At 45.1% G+C, this 24595-nt stretch overlaps 1 protein-coding gene across 2 annotated transcripts in view; it reads right to left on the reverse strand.

Moving 5' to 3' along the window:
* The window catches only part of ZNF407 (zinc finger protein 407), a 427510-nt gene that overhangs the window by 166110 nt on the left and 236805 nt on the right, over positions 1–24595 (reverse strand). For both annotated transcript variants that reach the window (XM_066352233.1, XM_066352234.1), the window contains exons 5-6: positions 11240–11406; positions 7769–7852 (exon numbers count right to left, since the gene is read on the reverse strand). In XM_066352233.1, the coding sequence (XP_066208330.1) occupies positions 7769–7852; positions 11240–11406 (251 nt within the window). The remainder of the gene's footprint in view (positions 1–7768; positions 7853–11239; positions 11407–24595) is intronic.

The raw sequence follows: 24595 nt of genomic DNA on the forward strand, positions 1-24595 counted from the left end.
AAAAATACTGTATTTCCCCAACCATCCATCTCTTTTGCTTCCGACATCCATCCAAGGACATCGCCAAGGCTGAATGATCCAGGGCTCCCGGAGCAGATGACCCTCTTCCTGACGTGAGGTCAGGTCACCAGAGGCCTAACCCAACATCACAGTGCCGGCCATCCCTCACTCCACCCATCACGTCTGCACTGTCATCTCAGAGCGTCACAAGAAGGGTGAGCACAGGGCCATCAGAGACCTGAGAGACCACACTCACTTAACTTTCAATAGAGCATAATGTTACGATTGCTCTATTCTGTTACTGCTAATCCCTTACCGCACTGAATTTATAATTAAGCTTCACCGTAGGTACATAGCATATGTAGTGTTTGGGACTTTCCATGGTTTCAAACATCCACGGGGGGACTTCGAATGTATCCTTTGAGGATACTATTAGATGCTCAACAATTCTACTTGGTGCTTCTTATTGCCGTTGGTTTTGTGATAGTTGTATAAGCAGACAGACATGTAGAAAATGAAGGATAAAATGTCTTAGATGAAAATTATTCTACACCAATTCTATATCAATGGTTTTAAAAACGGGAACGTTTAGAAATCTGCCCCACATTCTCTAGCCCTGTGTACACGGCCTGGCCAACAATGGCAGGAACATTTATCTGGGTGCATACACATCCCATCTGATGGCATCTTCTATGTCACTGCAGCTCAGGGGAGCAGCTACGAGAAACCAGATGCACTTCAAGCCCAATCCCGGTGCTGCCATTATTCATTTGATACCTGTTAACTCGAGCAGGACTGGGCGGATCATACCACCAAACATGCAGGGTCACTGTCAAGCTTACAGAGCACAAAGCCTCTGCCCAGTACTCAGCAGGGTGCTCAATGACCTGCTCACTGTACCCTGACGGGGACAGGACTGCCCGCCCACGGACAACTGTAGCACACCAAGGGTCCCACCCATGCCTCACTTGCAGTGGAGACATACCTAGAGCTCAGCTAAGATCATTACCAGTTTCGTACAGGTAGTCAATTTGACATCAAGATATCCTTTAGCAGAGCCTACCAGGAAATACTTGATTTATTCTCGTAGGAAAAAAAAAAAAGAAAGATCACTTACAAAGCACAATAAAAATCTCGGATTTTTTTTTACTCTTTTAGCCATTTTTCCATAAAACAAATACCATTTACAACATTCCAATCGAGTGGCCACCCACAGTCAACGTGATTCTCTCTTCTCAGCTTCCTCATGGATGGTCAAGTCACTTAAATTGCTATGGAGAACTCAACAGTACTGAACTGACTTATAAAAACTCAGGTTCATGATGACGGCAGGTTTTGCTCTTATTGAAGAGACAATACCATACAGTCTATATTACAGTATCAGGCTAAATAGTTCAATCTCTTCAAATGTGACACTGGAACATCCTAAGTCATAGAAACAAACAGATCTGAGAACTTCCTCATCCCTTCTAAGCAACAAACCGTTCATCAACTTCGATGAAAGGTATTTTAAGGGCCCACTGGTGTCCAAGAGCAGTTCACCTGGAAACAGAAACACAAAGTGACACACCCATCTGGATACCAACCTACCAGAGGCAGGAGGAAACCACCGCCACCGTCAAGATCACGGGCACACCATCACCCCGCGGTCTCCTTTGTAGCCTCTTCTCTCTGGGGCCCACCCCACTCTGAGCACACACTCATCTGCCTTCTGCCACTATGGGTCACGTAGTGTTTCCCATGAACCGATATAATGAAGACATGCAGTGCAGGCTCTCTGGCCTCTTTCTCTCTGCAACGGTTTGTGACCCGCTCATGCTGCTCCTGGTGTAAATATTTCCTGTACTTTCATTGCTGAGCATCCATGACGGGAATGATCCCTGGTCTGTTCATCTGCTCATGCACCAAGGGACATCGGAGCCCATGTGGGATGACTACAACTGGAGCTGTCATGACTCTTTAGGAGCAGGTCTTTGCTTAGGCTGATGTTGCCTTCTTTCTTCAGTAAGGAGCGAAGAGAGAGATGACCAGGTCATACAGAGGGTACGTTACTTTTATGAAAAATTACCAAACTGTGTCCCAAAGCGGTTTGATCACTCTGCACCCCTAGTAAGTGTGCCTGGGAGCTGCCTCTGCTCCACATCACCCGGAACCGGCTGCATGCTCAGTGCCTCGACTCTGTCCCTCCGAGGGTGCTGGACCTCCCACGTGTGAGCTCGCCATACTTCGATCGTCTTTGCTGAAGTGCCTGCTCAGATCTTTCAACCCATTTTAAATTGCTTATTTGTTTTCTTATAATCATGTTTTGAGAGCTCTTTCTATATTATAAATACAAATCCTCATAAGACTCATGACTTAAACTTTTCCCATGTATGTGGTTTTGTCTTTCCTTCTCTTCACAGTGTCTTTGGAAGAGAAGTTATTCATTTATGAAGTTTTATTTATCGGTGGATAGCTTTTCAAGTTATATATTTTTCATGTATAAATCAGCCCTTTGATGTGGTATCTAAGAAATCTTAGATCTTCTATGGTCACAAAGATTTTTCTCCTAAAGTTTCTTCTCAGATTTATATAGTTTTAAGTTTTATTCTTAAGACTGCAGTCGTTTTGAGTTAATTTTTATACATGGTATGACACCTGGATCAGAGTTCATTCTTACTGCATATGGAGGGCCAACTGCTCCCACCCTGTCGATTCCAAGAATAAGCTGCCTTTGACCGTGGGTGACGGGCGCATAACGCAACATACAGATCATGTAAAACAGAGATCTGCACCTGACATCTGTATGATCCTATTAGCCAATGTCACCCCATTGAATTTAATAATTCCTAAAGAAATCAACTGGCCAGGTAGCTGTGGGCCTGCTCTGTGCTCTCTATCCCATTCCTCTGAGTATTGGTCCACCTTGATGCTAACACCAGCATGACTTGATTACTGTAATTTTATAATAAGTCCTGATGTCAGGCAGCAGAAGTCCTCAAGTTTATTCATCTTTCTCAAACTTATTATTCAGAACATTGTATTTCCATATGAATTTTAAAATCTGCTTCTCAGTTTCTTAAAAAAAAAAAAAAGCCTGATAAGATCTAAAATGATTAATGTGAGAAGAAATAAAATCTTAAAAACATGTGAGTCTATCCATGAATATGGTATGTTACTCCATCAAGGTCTTCTTTACTTTCCCTGGGCGGCATTTTGATGCTGAATGTAGTGGTTTTGGGGTTTAGTACATCCAGTGTTAGGTTTGCTTCTATATATTGGACACTGGTTGAAAACAACTGACAAATGCATGCATAACCTATTCTGTTCCACTGAGCCATCTGTTTGCCAGTATAACACTGTCATAACTATTGTAGCTATATGATAAGACTTCAAGCTAGGTAGTACAAATCTTCTACTTTTAAATACTCTAAGTGGTCAAACAATTGAAAGATTTGTTTTAATTAAGCAAATTCACAAATATATTCTGATGTTCCCTTATTTCAGTCAACCTGAGTTTTGAAATGGTCTTGGCATCATGACTCACTGAGAACCTGTTTACTCAGTGGCCTGGTTGGCATCGTTACCCATTTGTTGCATAGGAAATGAGGGAGAAGAGGGTGACATTATGGAGTCACTGTCTGAGTCAGGGGTATAAGTGAAAGGATCCAAGTTCTTCAAAGTTAATTTTCTTGAAGGTTTAACATAAGCACTTTAAAAACATGATAAATGTAGTTTAATTCATATGTCGTACAGGCTAAATTTTAAAACAACACTTTTAAAGAATAACATAATTTATATTCTCTGTAATCCTATTAATCTTAAATTCAGAGTAAGCTAGCATAATACTGCAATAAACCAGTGATTTTCCACCTTTTTCATCTCTTGGCACACATAATCATTGAAATTTTGTGGCACACTAAAGAAATATATTTTTACCAACCTGACAAAAAAAGATCCGTATATTTCTTATTAATTCACACTGGATGGCCATTATCACATTGGCAGTCACCATTTTCTTATTTGACAATCTGAGGGAAAAGAGGTCAGTGCCCCCGACTAGTCAGGTATTGCGTGTTTTAAAAATTCTTATGGCACACCACTTGAAAATCACTGCAGTAAACTGTAAATTATTACATATTTAAATTGACAATAGTATAAACTGTGTAACACTGAAAAATTCTGAATTATACACAGGCTGATGGAGAAAAAATAGAATGCACCAAAATGTCCTACATAAAATACTAGATTCTGACCACTGAATGAAGGAAGACTCAAGCATGTCTCCACAACAAGCTCAGAGTGGGGAGAGAACATCTTGTTGGTTTATACAAACTACAGTTTATTCAAGTCTGGACACAATAGTTCTTTTGTAACTCATTAATTTTGTGGCATGTTCTTTTTAATTTTTTTTATTTTAATTTTTTTACATTTTATTTTATCCATTTTCAAGAGGAGAGAGAGAGAGAGACAGAAGAGGGAGGAGCAGGAAGCATCATCTCCCATATGTGCCTTGACCGGGCAAACCCAGGGTTTTGAACTGGCGACCTCAGTGTTCCAGGTTGAGGCTTTATCCACTGCACCAGCACAGGTCAGGCCTGGCATGTTCAACACTACTGTTTGAACATGAATTGGTACTTTTTTAAGCCAACAATGATCAATTCTTCAGGAAATACACTTCAGAAATAGAAATACTACTTTCTTGTTTGTTAGTTTCAATATAAACTCAACTTCTAGATAGTAAAATCTGAAAGCAAATCTTACAAACTTTAAATAAGAATTTGACTTCACTGATACTTGTTAATGCTTGAAATGAGACAGGTACCATATGAAGAGGTGTACACACTTGTTAAGGGAAAATCTCTGATGGACTGATGGACCGTATTTGGTGCACTCGGACCAGTCCTTCTGAATCCTGTCATTCTGAAGCCAGAAGAGCGAGCAGATGTGTAAGGTATTCACTACCCCTGAACAACAGGGCTACCTGTACATTCCTATTCTAAAAGCAGAACACAAGTGACATTTCCTTTCCTGTTTTTCCTTTCTACTGCATGACGGTCTGCATGCTTTTCTTCACCAGCAATAATCTTGGCCAAAATAACCATAGAAGAAAATTCTCCACCTTCAGTTCCTCTGACAAGAGTCAAGGGGAGATGGAAGAGCCACCAGACAGCCTGGGGACAGCACAGCATGTGGGTGTCAAGTGTGCCCGCCACTTCCCAACCACCCACGAGGATTGCTCCCGTGCCCTGGAACCATGGGTCCGACAGGTCCTCTTGCAATGGAAAGTGTTTCAGGTCAGCCCCCCCATACAGTCTATCCCACGAGAGGGAATACTGACGCCCTGTGGAACGCCTGATGTCTCTCCTTTCCAAGCCGAGTGCACTGGGCGTGGGAGTCTGCGGGAAGGGAAGCGTGCCCAGAGGAACGCAGCAAGGAAGTCAGGTTTCAAATGCACTGCACAGGTTTCAAATTCTGGCCTCGGAACAGGAGGTGCATGTGGCTTGAATTTTATAAATCCAGCATAAAAGCTGAGGGCCTGGCCTGGGTTGTACTAAGCTGTTTGATGGAAGCAAACAGTCTTAAGACATGACTTTGGTACTGAAGAATCATGGTTGCTTTGCACCACAGTGGCAGAGAAATGCCAGAGAGACAGACGCCCATGTCTGTGCGACGCTGTCCAGTAGGGTATGAAGGGAACAGCAGAGTGACAAGGGGCCTCTGCACTAACATAAGTAGACAGTTGTGCCTGCTTTGGTGCTGGCTTCCTGATCCATCACCTGTGAACGCCTGTGACCACAGCACCACTGTCCCTGCTGCATGGGACAGGGAGAGCCCGTGCTGGCTAAGGGGGCACACAGGAGGTTCTACTGGTCTCCAGGGCCACTCAGGGTGTGGCCCGGTGACAACAGGGACACTGGAATGGTAACAATCGGGCATGGATAAGGTGGAAGCAGTAAGAATAAAAACCCCATACAAGCCCACTGTGCCACACACGTACTTCCAACCTCTCCCAGATGGCTGCCAAGAACGGCGTCCGTCCACTGGCCTCTTCCATCACCCCGAGTCTCTAAGCTGAACGATCAAACATGCATGACTGCAGGTGGCTACTGTAACACTTAACATAAACTTTTAAGACTGTAAAATTATGTTGGTGTTTTCAACTTCATGTTTATTTAACACTGGAAATTTCTCTCTGGTTCAGTAATGACTCTTACCCCATGGGGAAATCTGAAGCATATGAACTCAAGATCTAAAAGAAAAGACTAGCATTAATTTTCCATAACCTTATCAATACCATAATGGGCATCAAAGCTACCTGTAGCTAACTCCTAAGTATCACATATCAAAAATCAAAATGTACCACAAACAACATCATTCATGTATTTTAACTTCATGCCACCTCTGAGTAACTGCCACACTCAGCTACTCTTGTGGTACCTTAAGAAAAGTCCAGTCTGACCAGGCGGTGGCGCAGTGGATAGAGCATTGAACCGAAATGCAGAAGGACCCAGGTTCGAAACCCCGAGGTCACCAGCTTGAGCGTGGGCTCATCTAGTTTGAGCAAAAGCTCACCAGCTTGGACCCAAGGTCGCTGGCTCGAGCAAGGGGTTACTTAGTCTGCTGAAGGCCCATGGTCAAGGCACATATGAGAAAGCAATCAATGAACAACTAAGGTGTCGCAATGAAAAACTGATGATTGATGCTTCTCATCTCTCTCCATTCCTATCTATCCCTATCTATCTCTCTCTCTGACTCTCTGTCTCTGTAAAAAAAAAAAAAAAGTCCAACGTTTAGTTGCAAATTGTGTTACCACATGACTTATAGTCTAAACTAGATGACTTCTGAGTGTAAAAAGTGGTTCTGGCCCTGGCTGGTGGCTCAGCAGACAGGGCGTCATCCCAGAGCACAAGGTCATGAGTGTGACCTCCGGTCAGGGCACATACGAGAAGCAACCAATGAGCACACAACTAAATGGAACTAAGTGGAAAAGCAAGTTGATGCTTCCTTTTTTCTCTCTCTCTCTCAAATCAATGAAAAAAAAATTTAAGTGGTTCTATTGATAATTAGAAGGGACTACCCCAGACACATATAATTTAGAATTATTAAAATAATTACTTATAGGACGTATTACAGTATACCAAGTAGGTAAACAATTTTCTTCAACATGTAAACATTTTCAACCCGAAGTGTTCTAATGAAGGCGTCATTGTATTTTGTTAAATCGCCAAGAATGCACATTGTGAAAAACAAAACCCCTTCAATGTCCATATCTATTCAGGAGCCCTCTTCATTGTGACCCACGCTTAACAGCAAAAAAAACTGAGAAAGTGATGACCTCAAAGCGCAACTGCTGGTGAGAGGGTCAGGTGGTCAGGTGGGTGAAGCGAGACGGGAAGGGGGCTGCAGTGTGTGAGCATGCCGCGGAGGGTGTGCGTGTGGGGGGGAGGGGCAGACCACCCGAGAAGGAGAGCTCAAGGGGACCAGACCCCAGTTCTACCCACAGGACCGAGGCACAGCCCACCGCACCGTGCCTTGGCGGCTGGACTCTCGCCCTCTGATTGACCACGAATGTCCAGAGGACACATTGTCCACAGGACATGCAGGAGGAGGCCTCGCTTTTAACAATATGAGAGCAGATGAACTTAAATCCTGCATTCTCAGACCAAATTTCCGCAGGACCCTGGCGCACGGCTCTCACAAGAAGCGGAAAGCCAGCGAGCAGGCCCGGGGCCACGCGGGCAACCGCCTCCCCCACGGTGAAGTCGCTGTCGCCGTGCCCACTGACCTGTGTGCTGCCGACGGTGCTTGGTGAGGGCGTGCCGCGTCCCGCCCGCGAACCCACAGAGGTCACACAGGAACGACTTCTCGCCTGTTGCAACAACAAACAGATGAGGGACTGCGGAGGTCACAGATCATTAAAACGTATCTATCAAGGCCGTCAGGGTTACTAATTCCTCCAATCAAATGTTTCCATGTAAATATGTCAAATGGGAATGAAATTACCACTGCGGTTTATTGACTGTGATAAAATCTGAAAAGCACCACTGAACATAATTACATACTTGTCAGACCCATAAAAATTAGCTTTATTATCAATGGGATGGTTTTGTACAACTTCATTTCTGGTAGATGTCTTCCAGATGGGGCTGCTTCACGCACTTGAACAGTTTTTATGCATATCCTGATTTTGTACAATTCCCATACATCTGGCCTTTCTGAGCTGAGTCAAGATTACTCGGAATAGTTAATACACAGTATATATGAGTCTGCTTAAATAAAGTATATTGAATTTCCTAACAACTGAAGAATATTGAATTGGTTTTACCTGATTCTATCAGGGTCTTCTTTAATAACTTCCTACTTCATAATGTGAACTAAATGGTTTCCCTGAACACAGTGGAGATGCTGGGTAACAATAAAACCTCCACTACTCCGCTTCAAGAGTAGTTCCTCTGTTTGTTTCTCAGACATCCACGGCACAAAATGAAAGCTGAGGGTCTGCGGCAGAAATGGCACAAACTCCCCCGTCCCAGCCCCGGACTGGACCCCGCAGCAACTGGAGACGGGCTTGGCAGAGGCGAGGCGGGATTGCTAAAAGTGTGTAAGTGCTCGCTTTTAAAGCTTCACCCTCAGCGTTATAAATGTGATCTCTCTTTCTACTGTGGCTCGTGTAGGCGGTCAGTGCTGGCTGCCAGGGCCAGTGAGAACAGATATGCCAACCTTGGAGAGTCAGTGCAATTATACAAGTTTTCCAAATATGAAATAAATAATTTGTATTTATCCTTATCTACTTTGCTCATTTAGGTGTTTTAACGCAACATGTCTTCCAGGGTTTTGTCCAAGCCGGCCTGCTTTGTTCTAAGATGTCGTGGTGCATCCATCCCAACAGAGACTCTGCTCGAGGTGTCTGGGAAACAGCGCTGCCTTTCTGAGCTCAGAAACAATAAGTAGCTACAGGAAGGGAGAACAACTTCAGGAAGCAGAACGCTTTTCCCTCTACTGAGGAGCGTGACTAGCTTCTCTAACTCACACAAACATGTACGAATACAGAGCACCTTAACCAAGTGATGTTTAATCTTCTTTCACAACGGTATGTTAAAACGTTTAGTGTCACTAATAAAATAAAGCTGAATTTAAATACTTTTGCTCTCCTTGCTTTCCCATCTCTGGGTTAAGTTTATTCCTCGAAATAACTTATTTCAAGATAGAGGAAAGGAACAGAGGAGATGGGCTGTGAAGAATAAAGTTTAATTATAATCACTCATTTAATTATTTAATCAATTCAAAATATAAATCTTTCTAACTAGCTGTATGATCAATTAAATAACACTGAATGTAGGCTTTTTTTTTTTAAATCCCCAAAGATAATTTGCTCGTTAATATTAACATGCTATTCTACACGGAGGCAGCACTGCGCTTCCCGACTTAATCCTCACCGCCGTCTTGTGGGCCTGCACCGCTTGTGGCTATAGAATGCACGTGTACCAGTTCCCACGTGCACAAACATGCACTTGGCGGTGGGCGGCAGGGGCGAGCCTGGGGCTGGGCCATCCAGCCAGCCACATGTCGGATAAGGAAGGCGAGTCCTTGTCGGGTCCAGGTCCCAAGGAGCAGGGTCCACGTCTCTCCCTGGTGAACTTAGTGACCCACACCTTTCTGGGTGTAGTTTAAACACCCCCAGACACAGAAGAGCCTCACGATGTGTGTTCATAACAGGTGCACACGCTGCGTGTATATAGTGCATTGGCACGGAGACCACACTATTTTCTCATGTGACTTGGTCCTAGAGACATCAGTGACCTTGAGTTTTGATGTGCAGGATTTTATTTAGGATGCTGGTCTGCAATGTCTCATATATGAGATTTACCTCGGTAGCTTGTGTTTGTCATTCTACATTCAATTTTCACTTACTTTTTTTTTTTTGAGGGGACACGGGGAGGAGGGGCTAGCATTGGAGTGTGGGTAAAAGAGTATTTCTCAAAAAAGAATTTAGAGAAAAAACTAAATGTACTATTTCACTCCATGTAAAGGGGGTCCAGTTAATATGCCATATTTACATGTAGCAGAGGTGTAATAGGCGGCTTTGCTGAACAACTTGAATTAGTTTCAGGTGTGCCATTTTGCATTCAAATGCAGAAAGACACGGAAGCCAATCCTTTATTTTCTATTAGAAAACAGCCACTGTCCCCTCTTTCTCATTATGGTGCAGACTACAAGACCTAACAACAAAAATCCATATTATTGATCCAGCCAAGTCTCCACAATTATTCTTTAGAAGGAAACGCCGACAATAAATTACATCTGCACTGGCTTTTCATCTGCTGTTCGATAGAAGTGCTCTCTCAGGGCAGGCGGGGGACCTTAAATCGTCAACGCCCTTGTCAGAGAAGCCAGGGAGGCCTGGGCTTCCACCACTGCTCCAGAAGAACTTTTAACCTATCATTTCTAACAATAATATAGGATTCTTGGCAATCAGAAGAACATTTGGGAATGCTGATTAAAATTTATTTTTTTCCTTGAAACAAAACACTTTCTGAGAGGTGCAAAGAAGAGGAGCAGGGACATAGCAAACAGCCCTCGGCCCCCAGACCTGGAGAAGATTGGGGGCCACCACCCCCTGATGCTGCAAACACACCACGCACACGCGTGCACAGGGCCGAGCTCAGGGGCACAAGCTCGCGCAGGTAGACTGTGAGCCCCAGTGCCCTGCCCAGCACCGATGGGCGCTCAATGTCTTCACGCAGAACGTGTATGAATTTGTACTTATTAAATGTACAATGATCTAAAAATGTATAGTGACTTTGTTAAAGATATAATCTAAAAACTTGTGATGGCTAACTTCAGACAAGTCTCTCTCGGTATTAATGATCAAAAACTCTTGATTGTGATAGCATTCTCCTCTTAAAAGAAACATTGCATTAAAAAAATTTTAAATGGAACATTAAATATTTCATAGTTAAAAACAAATGATGGTGCTGAGTTTCTCTCAGAAACAAACTACAAAACGAGTTCTCCCCAAACGACCTTCACCGAGGTCACGCCTACACAGACTCCTGCGGAGGCCCTCGTGCACCTCTGCAGCCGCACGCACACGTGTTAAAATGTCACCTAAAGATCCCCTCTCATCGACGCCCAGGGAAACGATGCCGCCCCTTCTGCCGTGTAATTACCACAACCTTAAACCGTGCCACCAGGAAGTCATTCCCATCGACCAGTGCCGAGCCAGGGCCCGTGCCCGCCCCGCGGGGGAGTGCACCTGTGTGGGTCCGGTAGTGGTCCTTCATGGCGGAGGCCGTGAGGAAGGAGTAGTGGCACGTGGGCCACGTGCACTTGAATGGCTTCTCTCCTGTGTGCAGCTTCATGTGGTTGTTCAGCGCCCACTTCTCGGTGAAGCTCCGGTCACAGAGGTGGCACGTGAACCTCCTGCAGGAGGGAGAGGGAGAGGGTATGAGCACGCCCCCCGGGCCCTGCGGCCCCCCGGGCCCCGCAGCCTCCCCGCAGCTGCGTGCGCACGCCCCACGCCGTGGCAGGTGCCTGGGCGCAGGGAGGCTGCGGCCTGGTCTGTCATGTCTGTATAACCAGGCATTGATTTTGCTGTCGAGCCCTGGCACTTCAGCCATTTATTCTCTGCTTTGCGGTTGGGCCCAAAGGGTTTGAAAAATTCTGTTACAGTCCAGTCACCCCTGAGGCAAATGTGAGAATAGATTTCACCTGTGCAGGCCAGCGCCACTTAGCCAGGGCGCACGCTGTCAGAGCAGAGGCTAAATGAAAAGCCATCCATACTAAACGGCTCCGACAACCCTGCTCTCCGTGGGCGCAGGCGGCCGCTGCTGGAGGCTGGCCACTCCAGACCTCAGGGCCTGCGCCCCGCCAGCCCCCAGCACTCAGCCCCCCAGGGGAGGGGACCCCAGGCCCCAGCACACACTCCCCCAGGGGAGGGGACCCCACCATCCCTCAGCACACCACTCCTGGGGAGGGGGCCCTATGCTTCTCTCCAGCACCGGGTCCTTCTGCGTCACCACTCGGCTACCTAGAACATGGGCTCTGAAAAGGGTAAAAATAAAATGAGCACTCTTAATAAAACAAACCTCAACTATTGCCCGTATGAAAAAAAACTATCCTGAAGATAACCAAACACGGCTCACATAGCCCCACAGTTCACAGGTAAAGATGCCTTCAATGATCAAGGCCCTGGGAGCCACAAACAGAAACCTGTCATCATCCCTGGGTTCATCCTCTGTCCCTGCTCACTTGCATCATGGAGTCACTGCTAAAATTTACTTTTTATTTCTAACAGAATTTAGTTTGAAGTCATCCCTGTACCTAGTAAAATAGTGTCCAGCTAATTAATTCAGGATAATGAACAGTCAAATAAAAGCAAATTAAAACCTAATATTCAAAATTAAACATTTTAATAAGTTGATAAGCACTAAACTACAAAAGGAAAACTACAGGAGCTTCATTTGACCCTTGTGAACTGGTCTACACTTTTAGCAAGTTCATGCAATTAAAAATAGAATGACAAGATCTGTGTTTTAAGTTATGATATAAACATGGAAGTGTAAAAAGGCTGTAGTCTTTGCAGAAAAGCTGTAACTAGGATTTTACAAATTTCCTTCATATCATACGGGTAGAAAAAGAATCCCAAGCTCCAAATAATTAACTTTCTCTGGAGCCAATGTGGGTTACATTAACAAACTGACCAGTTTCACAAACTCTTATGAATGGAATTATGAAATTACCTCGTATAAAAATTCCTCTTCATTTGCTATATGTATTTATATTTTTATAACATTAGATCTTAAATGCAAACAGCAGTAAAAATAGCTAAATATTTCAGAAATGTCATATAAAACATCTTATGTCTCATTAATATTAAAATTGCCAATTAATAGATCTATATAATGTGAGACACTATATTTACACCCATTAACTCAGACTGACTTTGAAATTACTATATCGTTTGATCATTGCTTACTGGCACTAGAGAATGACAAATATAACAAAATACTTTGAAATGCACTGTAAAAAAATATCACGTCCGTATATCTCTTTGACGGGCCTTCATGCATTTAACATTTCAAAACCATGACAGGGATCTTATTTCCAAGATAAATTCCCCTATCTACTTATTTCTTCATGTATTTATTGTGGATCTAACCTTCTCCTACAAGAAATAAATAAAGAGGTTAAGTAGATGCTATCTTTTAACAAATAGTTTCTCCAGACTGTATTACAACTTTATGAATGACAAAATAAATCCCTCATTTTTAAATCTACTGTGATGTACATTTAACAAAATTACATCTAGGAAACCTCAATATATGTACTCAATTATTCATACGTAATAAAAATGTTAAAGCGGAGCTTAGTGCCTGTCATGAGATGACAAAAGCCAGATAACAGAACCGAGGCTACGGCTCAACTTTCAGAAAACCTCACGTGTTTCCCAGGGTGCTTTATGAGGAGAGGTTCATGGACTGGCAACCAATGTAAAGAGTCCTTATAAAGATTCATACCTTCATAAATGGGATATTTCCGGGGATGCCACAAATTCTGTCTCAAATATTGCAGCCTGGCTGCCTTCACACAGCAGGTCGGCAAGGATGATGCCCACCTGAGGGAGAGGCGGTCTCGGGGACTTCGGGACGCGTCCCCAGGACAAAGCCCAAGCTAACGGGCCGTGCTGCTGGGCCCCGTGGACCCAAGGAGCAGGGGCATCAGTGTGTGCTCTAGGGAGGACTTTGCAAAGACCTGCTCACCTGCTCTACCAGAAATGCTCTCTGCACCGTAGAGATAAAGAGTAATAAGGGTTGGACTTGGCTCTCAAGAAAACCATGAGCTGCGTAAAAAAGTGAAAAATTATTCACAAAAATAATTTCTACGCAAAGAAGAAGAAGTAGAGGAAGGGCGGGGGGAGGTGGAGGGGGAGAGGGAAGAATAAAAAGAAGGAGAAGAGGAAGAGGAGGAAGAGGAAGAGGAGGAGGAGGGGGATGAGGAGGGGAGGGGAGGAGGAGGAGTAAGAGGAAGAGAAAGAGGAAGAGGAAGAGGAGGTGGAAGAAGAGGAAGAGGAGAAGGAGGGTGAGGAGGAGGAAGAGAAGGAGGAAGAGGGGGAGAAAGAAGAGGAAGAGAAGAAGGAAGAGGAGGAGGGGGGAGAAGGAGGAGGGGGGGAGGAGAAGGGGGGAGGAGGAGGAGGAGGGGTGTTGGAAGAGGAGGAAGAGGAGGAGGAAGAGGAGGAGGAGGAGGAGGAGGAGGAGGGGAGGAGGAGGTTGTGGTGGAGGTTTTAGTAGCAGTAGTAAAATGCCATCAAACACAGAAGCAGCAGCAATCAGAGGCTGGAGAGATGGAAGGGGCTGCAGGGATGATGCAGGGGGATAGCTAGGAAGCCAGGGAGCCTGAGTGAGCAGAGGGCCAGACCCTTCAGGGAGACCACCCAGCACCCAGCAGAATGCCGGCGCCTGGTTCCCCTCGGCCCCGCCGGCCCACCAGGTGCATGACGCACAGCGGCTCTGTAAATGGCGGCATGAGCTGTACCGTGCCCGTGCTCCTCCTCGTCTCAGACTCAGAGTCACACGGACACCCGATGATAACAGCAGCGGCCCCTCGGGCTGCCTGGGGCTCTTCCCGCCCACACCCCTTGGACTTCCTCCTTCCTGTCATTTTATGAAGTCTGACGATGTCAAACCCACAGAAGACAACAGAGCTGTGCATCTCCCACTGAGACTCCAGTCCCCAGGTGGTAATAACCATATTTCCCATATTTGTGTAAGGTCCTTTCTTTGTGTGATGAACCCTTTAAATTAATTTTTTAATTTTTAGACATTTATAACTCAAATTAAAGGGAAAACAAATGCTGGGGCTGACCAGAGCGGAGGCCTGTGAGCTAAGCAAATGGCATCCCCATGGCCAGGGGCTGGGCTGGGGCCTTTGCCGCCCGTACGCCATCTAACTGGCCAATAATGAGGAACAGAAGGTTAAAACCTCTGACCAGGGCTGCAACACCTGTGATAAAGATGGGCAGTTTGTCACCCTGTCCTTCCTCACGCCCCACAAGATGTTTCTACCGGACACTGTGATCATAAAAGGTTCCATCAAAAGGGGAAAATATCACAAGCAAAAGAAATCAAAATACCAGACTTCTCAACACAACACAACATCAGGGCCAGCACAGCAGCAAGTGGAAAGCTCTGAGAAAATGGCACTGCGTGGGGAAGGTAACCCATAACCACTCCCGCAGGTCCCACTGAGCAGGACCATCACCACCTGGCTCCTGGGGCTGAGATGTCTCTCATGCTAGAACTTGCTGGAATGAAGCCCTTGGCAGGCGGAGGTCACAGGCTAGTGTAAGTCTGAGTGCTATGGGGTAGGCTCCGAATCCCAAGGACCCTCTGAAGGACCAACGCTCCCCAAGCCTGTCCTCAAGCACAGCTCAGCTCCTGTGGACGTGGACCGACGGCTTCATCCGTGGAGTCGGCCCACCGCATGCTTGGTAAGTGTGCAAAGCTTCCTAGTGAAACCCTCAGCCTGTTTCTGTACTCCTGCTGTACTCATAGCGTTTCCTTATTTACCATAACAGACGCCATTTTGTCACCAGAGCCCACATACCTGGCAGGGCCCTGGGCCTCTGTTCTCCTGGTGAAAGCCAGGGGGGAACCCTCTTTGAAATCTCTCAGGACATGATGATTTGCTCTCACAGAGTCGGGATGAAAATCTACATCTCTAGGCTTAAAATTGTAGAGAGAATACTAAATATCCTCACTGTTAGGTATATGACAAAACCAGAAATTCTCACAGGGGTGTCCCTAGGCATTACGCACAAAGTTAAACTGAGGAAGTATCTACCTTAGTAGATACCTATGCCTTAGAGAAACTGTGAGACTGAGCAGAAAACAACAACTCCTCATGGACACAGACAACAGTGTGGTGATGATTCCTGGGGGGTAGATAGGGGGATAGTGCTGATGGGTGGAGACTTGACTTGGGGTGTTGAACACACAATACAGTGTGCAGATGACGTGTTGATGTGTTGTAGAATTGTGCCCTTGAAACCTGTATCATTTTGTTAATCAGTGTCACCCCAATAAATTTTATATAAAAATATAATAAAACAAATGAAAAAGAAACTGTGACAGCAACTGTTTGTTTTTGACTATCTAAAGGGCAGACAAGTTATGTTAAAATATATAACTTGTATTTTGAGTTGCATCCTTAACTTTATCTTTACATATTACTATAGAAGCTAAGTGTCCTAACAGAAGAGCTATACTTGCCTTCTCAAATTATACTTTAAAGGTTCCACATTTAAAAATCCTATTAGTTGGATTATTCATTCCATTTATCAGTAACATAAAAAAATCTGCCCTTATCCCACTTCTATATGAAGATAGAAAAATTTTGGTATTCTGACATTTTATTACTTTATAATATTTAAAATATACTTAAGATGTATCACTAGTATATTTTCATGTTCTTTTATAATCTCTCCAATTTAGGATAATTTGGACTATAATGGCTTTAACAATGTTTTTCAAAGTTATAAATGTCCTACTCCTCTCTCCCAGAGAGTCCAGTCAGTCCAGGGATACACAGTACAGACACTCTGGCACAAGTACAGGCACGGAAAAAACACTGTCCCCTTCAGAACGTAAGCCATCTTAAATGCCCATCAGAGGGAGTAAACAAATAATGGGCTTAAACATAAAGTAGAACATCATGTAAAATGAATCGACTAGGGCTACGTTCATCAGGTACAGGTTACACCATTTCAGAAACATAATAACTGCATTAACACAAAGTATATACAAAACTGTATCACTGACATAAAATGTTTCAATAAAAGTAACGACAGTAAACATAAACGTATGAAGTCCACAGGCAAAGACGGTCATGGCATCGTGATTTGGGGACACTGCTTCCTTTTGAGAAGAGGGGTACAAGCGTGCACACAGAGTAGAGTGTTAAGTGTAGTTGTACAATTTTGTTGTTTGTTAAAAGAAGGAATCCAAAAGTGAATATAAGTAAATAAATAAAGGAAGGGATTTTCCAAATTAAAAATGAACATTTTAATTGAACTCTCAAACAATATTTTACATACTCTCTACATGACACCTTGGACCAGTCTTGTCAAATTAATGTCATACAAAGTCACATCAGCAAAAAACAAACAAAAACATAGCAGTGAGCCAGATGTGGCATGGCACAACTGTATTTTTAATAAGAGAGTCAACTACTTTTTCTTAAAATATTAAAGAATAATGCAGCTATTAGCTTTCAAAGCTGTGAAACAAAGGCGTTGACTGATACAAAATTATTACTGTAAAACTAAACTGATGTTGCAGAAACTTAACTGACAGGTGTTGCTGGTCTTTATGAACAAACACAGACTACAGAACTGCTAAAGCATACAAGGTTCCTAGGATTCCTCACAACACAGCCCCATGCACTTGAACAAATGTGTTCCAGCAACTCTAAGTCACTCAAACACTACCAATGCCCAACTTCTTTGGAATAACAGCCTGTTTTTTAAATTATTATAACTTAATAATTATATGATACCACTCCGAGAGATGAAGTGAAAATAGAAGATGGGGTCTTGGCCCAGGAGGGTCACCATATGAATGTCTATGGAGCTGCAAAGACAAATCGGGAACAAGCACTTTCTTAAACAAAGAACCACATAGGCATTTAGAGACAACCACTGAAAGGCAACCACAATGCTCCACTAAGTCACATGAGCATCTGATGCTGAAAAGGTGCCCAGAGGATAACAAAGTAGGATGCAGCAATTCGAGAACTTGGGCGACGGTAACAAATGCAGCATCTGTTAGCACCAGAGCTGTGGTGTGCTCACGTTATCTCTGGCCTACAAACCGCTAACTAAAAATGTACAAATACTGCTTTTGGAGGTAAACTACTTATACGTGTGAAAAAAGCACTAAATCCACATTAAATACCCCCAGCATCATCACAGTAATCCTGTTGGTCTCATTTCTATGAGATTTCAAAGTGCTACATACACATTTAAATAAAATGTGCCACTTTGAACTTCATGGAAAATAAAAATTTCTCATGGTTTTGTCTAAATTGAAAAGATTCACCGATAGCTAAATAATAATTATGAACACACTCAGGGTCCCTTTAGCCCTTTTCTTCCAAATATTTGTGTGCATGTGTACAAAGTCCACAAAAAACTTGAAGTCAATGAATAAAGTTATATCCTGAAACCCAAAGTATTCCATGGTAACACTAATATCCAGATTATTCAAATTAGGCTTGACTCTGAGAGAGGCCTGTTTCTGATTACAAATAAAACCTGAGCATGATTTATACCAAGAAGCCACAAAGACTTAAGGCTGGAAAGGTTTCATTTACTGAATGCAGCTCTCAGGCTCCAGTGTGGCATGGAGATGAAAGCTGGAACCCCCAGGGCCCTCACAGGCAAACAGGGGAGCCTTTAGTGCAGGCCTGCCCTGACCAGGTGATAATTAGCCCAATTAACAGGCTATATCCTTGTTAACTAGTTGGAACAAAAATTTAACCTCACGCATGCCAAAGCCCGTCATTTAAAATCCTCTTAAGCTATCCCTCAGATTTTAATTGCTGTGAAATATATTTTGGGGCCCTCTCAATTCAAACCAAAGGCTGAAAAGCTCTGTGTCAAAGTTACTTCTTGGAGGAGCCTTAAGCAGAACAGGAATCCTAGAGTGATGACTTAGTCAACTAAGAACCAAGAAAATGACTCATTCCAAAGCTGAACATTCAAGGATTACAAGGGCAACACCACCAAACTCTGAATTCTTTCTCAAGATCCCAAAATCTCATACCCATGAAAGTTTTCATTGTCAGAGAGACCACACACTCTGCCCGCCCCAACCATCCTCCTCAGTGTGGCTCGGTGCCCCCACCTACCCCCCTGCCTGTGCTGTGTCCAGGACTCCCAGCAGGACAGCTCCTGGACCAGGGTTCCGGAAAGGCTCTGTGGGAAAAACAGGGAGAACTTTCTAACCAATGGGCCGGCAGGTCTTTGGAGCAGCCACTCAAGTCTGCCTTTGTAGCACCAACAGTCCATAAAAGAGCGTGGCCATAAAACTTTATTCACAAAAACGGGCAGTGGGCTGGGTCAGGCCTACAGGCCCCGTCTGCCAGTCCTGGCTCAGAGGACAGGTCATACCCCCACCATGACCCCAAAGCACCCTGCCCTTTGTGGGTGAAAGAGCACTGCTGGGGAACAAAGGTCTGCTGAGCTCCTCCCCAGGGCCCTAGACGCTGGTCTACCCCTGACGTTCACGTTTCCTGTGGGGCTGGGAACGCCAACATGAGGAGACCAGGTGGAAGGAATTATACTGCATCTGAGACCCATTCCAGTCCTGGCTGCCCTGTCCTGTTCAAACTGCCCCTTTCAAGTGCAGAACAGAGCTGGAGGCCTTGGAAAGTTGAAACAATTTTAACTAACCATAGAAGTCAACTCCTGGCAAACAAGACATATTAAATTGCCACAATCCTCTAGTCTGGACTAAATAAAATTTTATCGCTTCAGGTTAGGTAGGAAAACACTGGATTTATGTAAAAATGGTTAAAATGGCAGTTAAAAATAAAGGACTGATGTGAGTGTTTAAAAACTATGTAAAGAGAATTTCTTTTAAATCATTGTTGCTCTTACTGATATAAGTAATTTGAGATAAAACAACAAAATGCATTTCAAACCCCTTTTAGACCTTCATCCCAAATACCCTGACTAATGTCCAGTCTTTGGACATTCACAACACAACCCTAATAACCTTCAAATTGTATGAATTCCTAGAGTTCATCATTTCTACATCAATATTCCATAAGAAAAGTATGCACAGAACCTCCTGTGTCCCGCACTGACCCTCACTGGTCACAAACTCGTCAGGACACGGAAGAGCTCTACGCCTGCCCAGGAGGAGCCAGCGACTCCACGGCCAGTGCCAGTGCCAGTGCCAGTGCCAGTGCCAGTGCAATCACAAGAACATAAAAGCACCAGCTGACGCTGGGCTTAACAAAAGCTTTAAAGATGTTTGGAAAAGCATCAGTGAATATAAAATGAAATAGCTGGGAAATTTGTTGGATGAGGTTCATGTGAGTCGAGGGGGTCAGTGCAGACGTCACTAACAGAGGCAGCAGGTAATGACCAGCGTGGCGGGGGCCGCTGCGGAGAAGGGAGAAACACAGTTGCATCACGTAAACGGGTCGGACGTGCATGGGCCTGAGAAGGGGACAGAGAAACTTGGCTTTGAGGGAAGAACAGAAACTGTTTGTTCTTTCTTCTCCTTTCCCTTTCCCTAGACCCTGCAGTGCTGTTTTTCACAATCGTCAGAGTGTCATTTTCTAAGGGGAGAAATGTGGGTTTTGAGGTCAGTCGTGTCCATGGCAAAACGAACACAGCACAGATGCATGGAAGCCCCAAGTACGTGCAGCTCTAGAAGAAAGCACACCACAACAATGTCTGCATCTAAGACTGATGGTGAGCTCTTTTATAGTTTATTTTTAATTATTCACATTTGGGGGGGGGGGGAGAGGAGCAGGGAGCATCAACTCCCATATGTGCCTTGACCAGGCAAGCCCAGGGTTTCTAACCGGCAACCTCAGCATTCCAGGTCACTTTAGTCACTGTGCCTCCACAGGTCAGGCCATGAACTCTTTTGCATTTGGCCAAGTAAGACAGTCTTTCAAACAGCCTGTCGACTATGACAAAGACTGCTGCACTTTAGGCTAAGTCCTCCAGGTGCCATAACAGTGCCATATATTTCAGGGCTCTGAGAACTGAGGCCTGTCCCATTTGCATGGCACTGGAAAAACCTGTTACTTCACATTTCAGATAACAGCATGAGAATGAATTAGTTAACAAATAGAAGTGAGATAGATTTTATCAATAAAACCAAAAACAGGCTTACAAAAAGGAGAGAGCACTCATGAAAAAAGACCAAACAGAAAATCAACTGAAGTTAAATTATTCCTTTAAATCTTAATATATATTAAAAGCAAATATAACTGATATATTAATGGAAGCTGAGGATGAACAAAAACTTCTGTTCCAATGCAGACAACTTGTCACAGTCCAACTCATCAAGAAACAGTGATTTAGCCTGACCAGGCGGTGGCACAGTGGATAGAGTGACAGACTGGGATGCGGAGGACCCAGGTTCGAGACCCCGAGGTCGCCAGCTTGAGCAAAACTCACCAGCTTGGAACCAAGGTCGCTGGCTCAAGCAAGGGGTTACTCAGTCTGCTGAAGGCCCACGGTCAAGGCACATATGAGAAAGCAATCAATGAACAACTAAGGTATCGCAATGAAAAACTGATGATTGATGCTTCTCATCTCTCTCCGTTCCTGTCTGTCTGTCCCTATCTATCCCTCTCTCTGACTCTCTCTGTCTCTGTAAAAAAACAACAGTGATTTATACAGAATTCATAAGTCATAATAAGGTCTTTATACCATATTGTTATGGTATTATGCCAGCAAAATGTTGCATGAACATTGCTTTATGAAGTGTTACTCGGACAGATATACACTGTAGAAAAACACAGTCGTGCACCTGCATGGAATAAATGATTCCAACCTCCTCGGGATATATTCAGGTAAACAATACAGCTCAGTTCCTTGTGTGACATGGGGTCAGAAATAGAATTTGGGGTCAGATATCCCTGGCGCTGAGGAAGAAGTCAGTGTCTGACCATGGACAGCCCCTCTGAGCCTCAGGAAGATGGTGTCATTTTTATTTCTGGTGTGTAGTCATATCGGATTTCTAAAACCACTGGCACTGGATGGCTCCTCATTTTCTATCAGTCTAGGTCAGTGGTATTTTATAAGTAGGAAATCAGGAGAACAATCTATTACTCCACAACCGTTTAAAACAACAAGAAGCCATACTTTCCGGCCTGAACTCCTGGCCAGTAATCCTTGCCACCTCCAATTCTCCAATAAAGACTATCAAAGTGATCAATAAGCCAAGGACAACATGACTGATCCCAGTGGTGCCTGGCTTGCACCCCTAACCAGGAGATTCAGAGGCTGATGCCATGTCCCTGCGAGAGCCCACAATGACACCAGTGTCCTCAGCTCTCTGGCTTCATGCATTAGATACAGGACAATAGACCATCATTATTTGCCCAAATGCGACCGCACACACATAAGTCATAATAATATATATACTGAAATAAAGAAACATCTCCCCACCAAAGAAATCTGAATTCACCTTGAATAGACATTACACATTTTGCCTAAAATAGACTCCCGTAATACTGAGACCTGCCCCATCAATCCATGCAGCTTATACACCAGCAAATACAGTGTATTTGCCATCTATGCTGTGGGTCCTCACGTATCTCTTGAGGAAACAGCATTTCCGGGTATCTGAATACATCTGCCAGATCTAGAAAGTGCTGCTGGGGATGGCGCGATTCGCTGGGGCTTGGGGAGGCAGCCTCCCCAAACCTAAGTACTTCTTTGTCGTGGCCTTTGTCATCACTTCGGCCTTCTAGCATGTCAGGATGATCTAGGGACCATTTGAGCTCAAGGCGAGATTAGCTAGCAGGGTCGAGATGTATTGCCCAGTAATCTCAGAGTTCAGGACAAAATTGACCCTTTCTGAGACCTCAGCCTGAAGAACAGCGGTTACAGCACAGGTTCAGAGTGAATACCCAGGGCGTCCGTGCACCGGGCCGCACCCAGACACACTGGGGGTTAAGAGGACCAAATCAGCGCGGACCCCACAGCGCCCGGTGGGTCAGAGCTGGCCTGAAATCCTCGCATCTGACGTTCATGATGTAGAAGGATCATCTCCTAGGGGATGATTTGTTCCTGTGTAAATCCTGAGTGCAAAGGAGAGTGCTACAATGAGGTTAACACTGGAAACAACATTTGAAGGGTTATCGTGTTGTTGTGATCCCACTGAGAAGAACTAGTTAATAAAACACAAGCAGGCTCCTCACCTTTTCGTGCACACCCTCCCGCGGCACCGTGACCGCGAGGACCACAGCGGAGCACACATGCGCCCAAGGCGTGCCTGGCCAGGCATCGCGCAGACACCAGGCAAACAGTTCTTTACTGCCCCATGTGGATCGTGCCACTGCGACTCCCTCTCACAAAACAGACTTGCATGTTTCATCTACTTCTCCCATATTCTAAATTATTTGGAAAAGATAAATTCTGAACAGCATCTGCAAGCACTGCGTATAGATCCTTTACACTGATTTTTCAAAGCTTCAGCGCCTCAAACAAAAGACCACGTAGAGGAGCAGGATCATTTACTACATGCCTCCCAGCACTCAAAATATGAAACAAAATTTCTGTCTAGTGTAACTGAGTGCGTGCACAAAAACAACTGGAAGGATGTGGGTGGGAGTTGAAATATATTTAAACTCGGCCAGAGTGCTGTGTTAGGGAGGGCGGCTTAAACGCAGAATTGGCTGAAACTATCAAAATAAGGTTAACAACAGAAAGGTTCTTTCAATCACGGGCTGGGAAAGAATAAAAAGTTAAAGCGTTGGCCAGTATAGACATTGTGACACAGAAAAGAAACCCACTCCCTTCTCTGAGCTGCCCCTATCCTCTTATTAAAGATTTTAGATTGAAACACATATAAACGAGTTCAAGTCCAGGAGAGAATGTCACCGAAGTCAGTCAAGAGGAGGCTGTGGGCCAAGTGACAGTAGCAGGGGAAGTTCCACGAGCACAGGTCTCGCGGCTATCGGGCGGCGCAGAGTCCCCCCCACCCCCGTGACACATCCCCGCGCTCCGCTTCGCCCTCCCCACTCTCCAGGCAACCCCGGCACATGCCTCGCTGTGGTCTCAGCTGCGGCCACACGCGCCCACCCCAAGACGGCTGCCGGACTGCCCTCTGCCTGTAACACCCGGCTCCCGTCCTCGGTCGGGTCTGACTTGCGCTTCTCTCACGAGTCGCCCTCTCCCACCCACGAGCCACCTTCCCACGCGCCGCCTTTGCCCAGGCGCTGCCATCTCCCACACGCCATACTCACCACGCTTCCTCCACCACCCCCAGAAGTGGCACGCTGCCGCTGCAGCACCCCTCAAGGCTCCTCTCTTAGTTCTCGGTGTCACCACTTTATTTTTTTTATTTATTTTTATTTTTTTTGGTATTTTTCTGAAGTGAGAAGCGAGGAGGCAGACAGACTCCCGCATGCGTCCAGCCAGGATCCACCGGGCATGCCCACCAGGGGGCGATGCTCTGCCCATCTGGGGCGTCGCTCTGTCGCGACCAGAGCCACTCTAGCGCCTGAGGCCGAGGCCAAGGAGCCATCCCCAGCGCCCAGGCCATCTTTGCTCCAATGGAGCCTCGGCTGTGGGAGGGGAAGAGAGAGACAGAGAGGAAGGAGAGGGGGAGGGGTGGAGAAGCAGATGGGTGCTTCTCCTGTGTGCCCTGACCGGGAATCGAACCCAGGACTCCTGCACGCCAGGCTGACGCTCTACCACTGAGCCAACCGGCCAGGGCCTCGGTGTCACCACTTTAAATAGTGGCAGAGTGACCCTTCATTGTCTTTGCTGAATATCATCTACACATGCTGGAATGAGAGCTCCTGACAGCAGCAGGCTTGCCGGCTATGGTTCCTGTAGGCTCCCCAGGGCACAGTA

The sequence above is a fragment of the Saccopteryx leptura genome, chromosome 11 (genome assembly GCF_036850995.1).
Source record: "Saccopteryx leptura isolate mSacLep1 chromosome 11, mSacLep1_pri_phased_curated, whole genome shotgun sequence".
NCBI classification, from domain to species: Eukaryota; Metazoa; Chordata; class Mammalia; order Chiroptera; family Emballonuridae; genus Saccopteryx; species Saccopteryx leptura.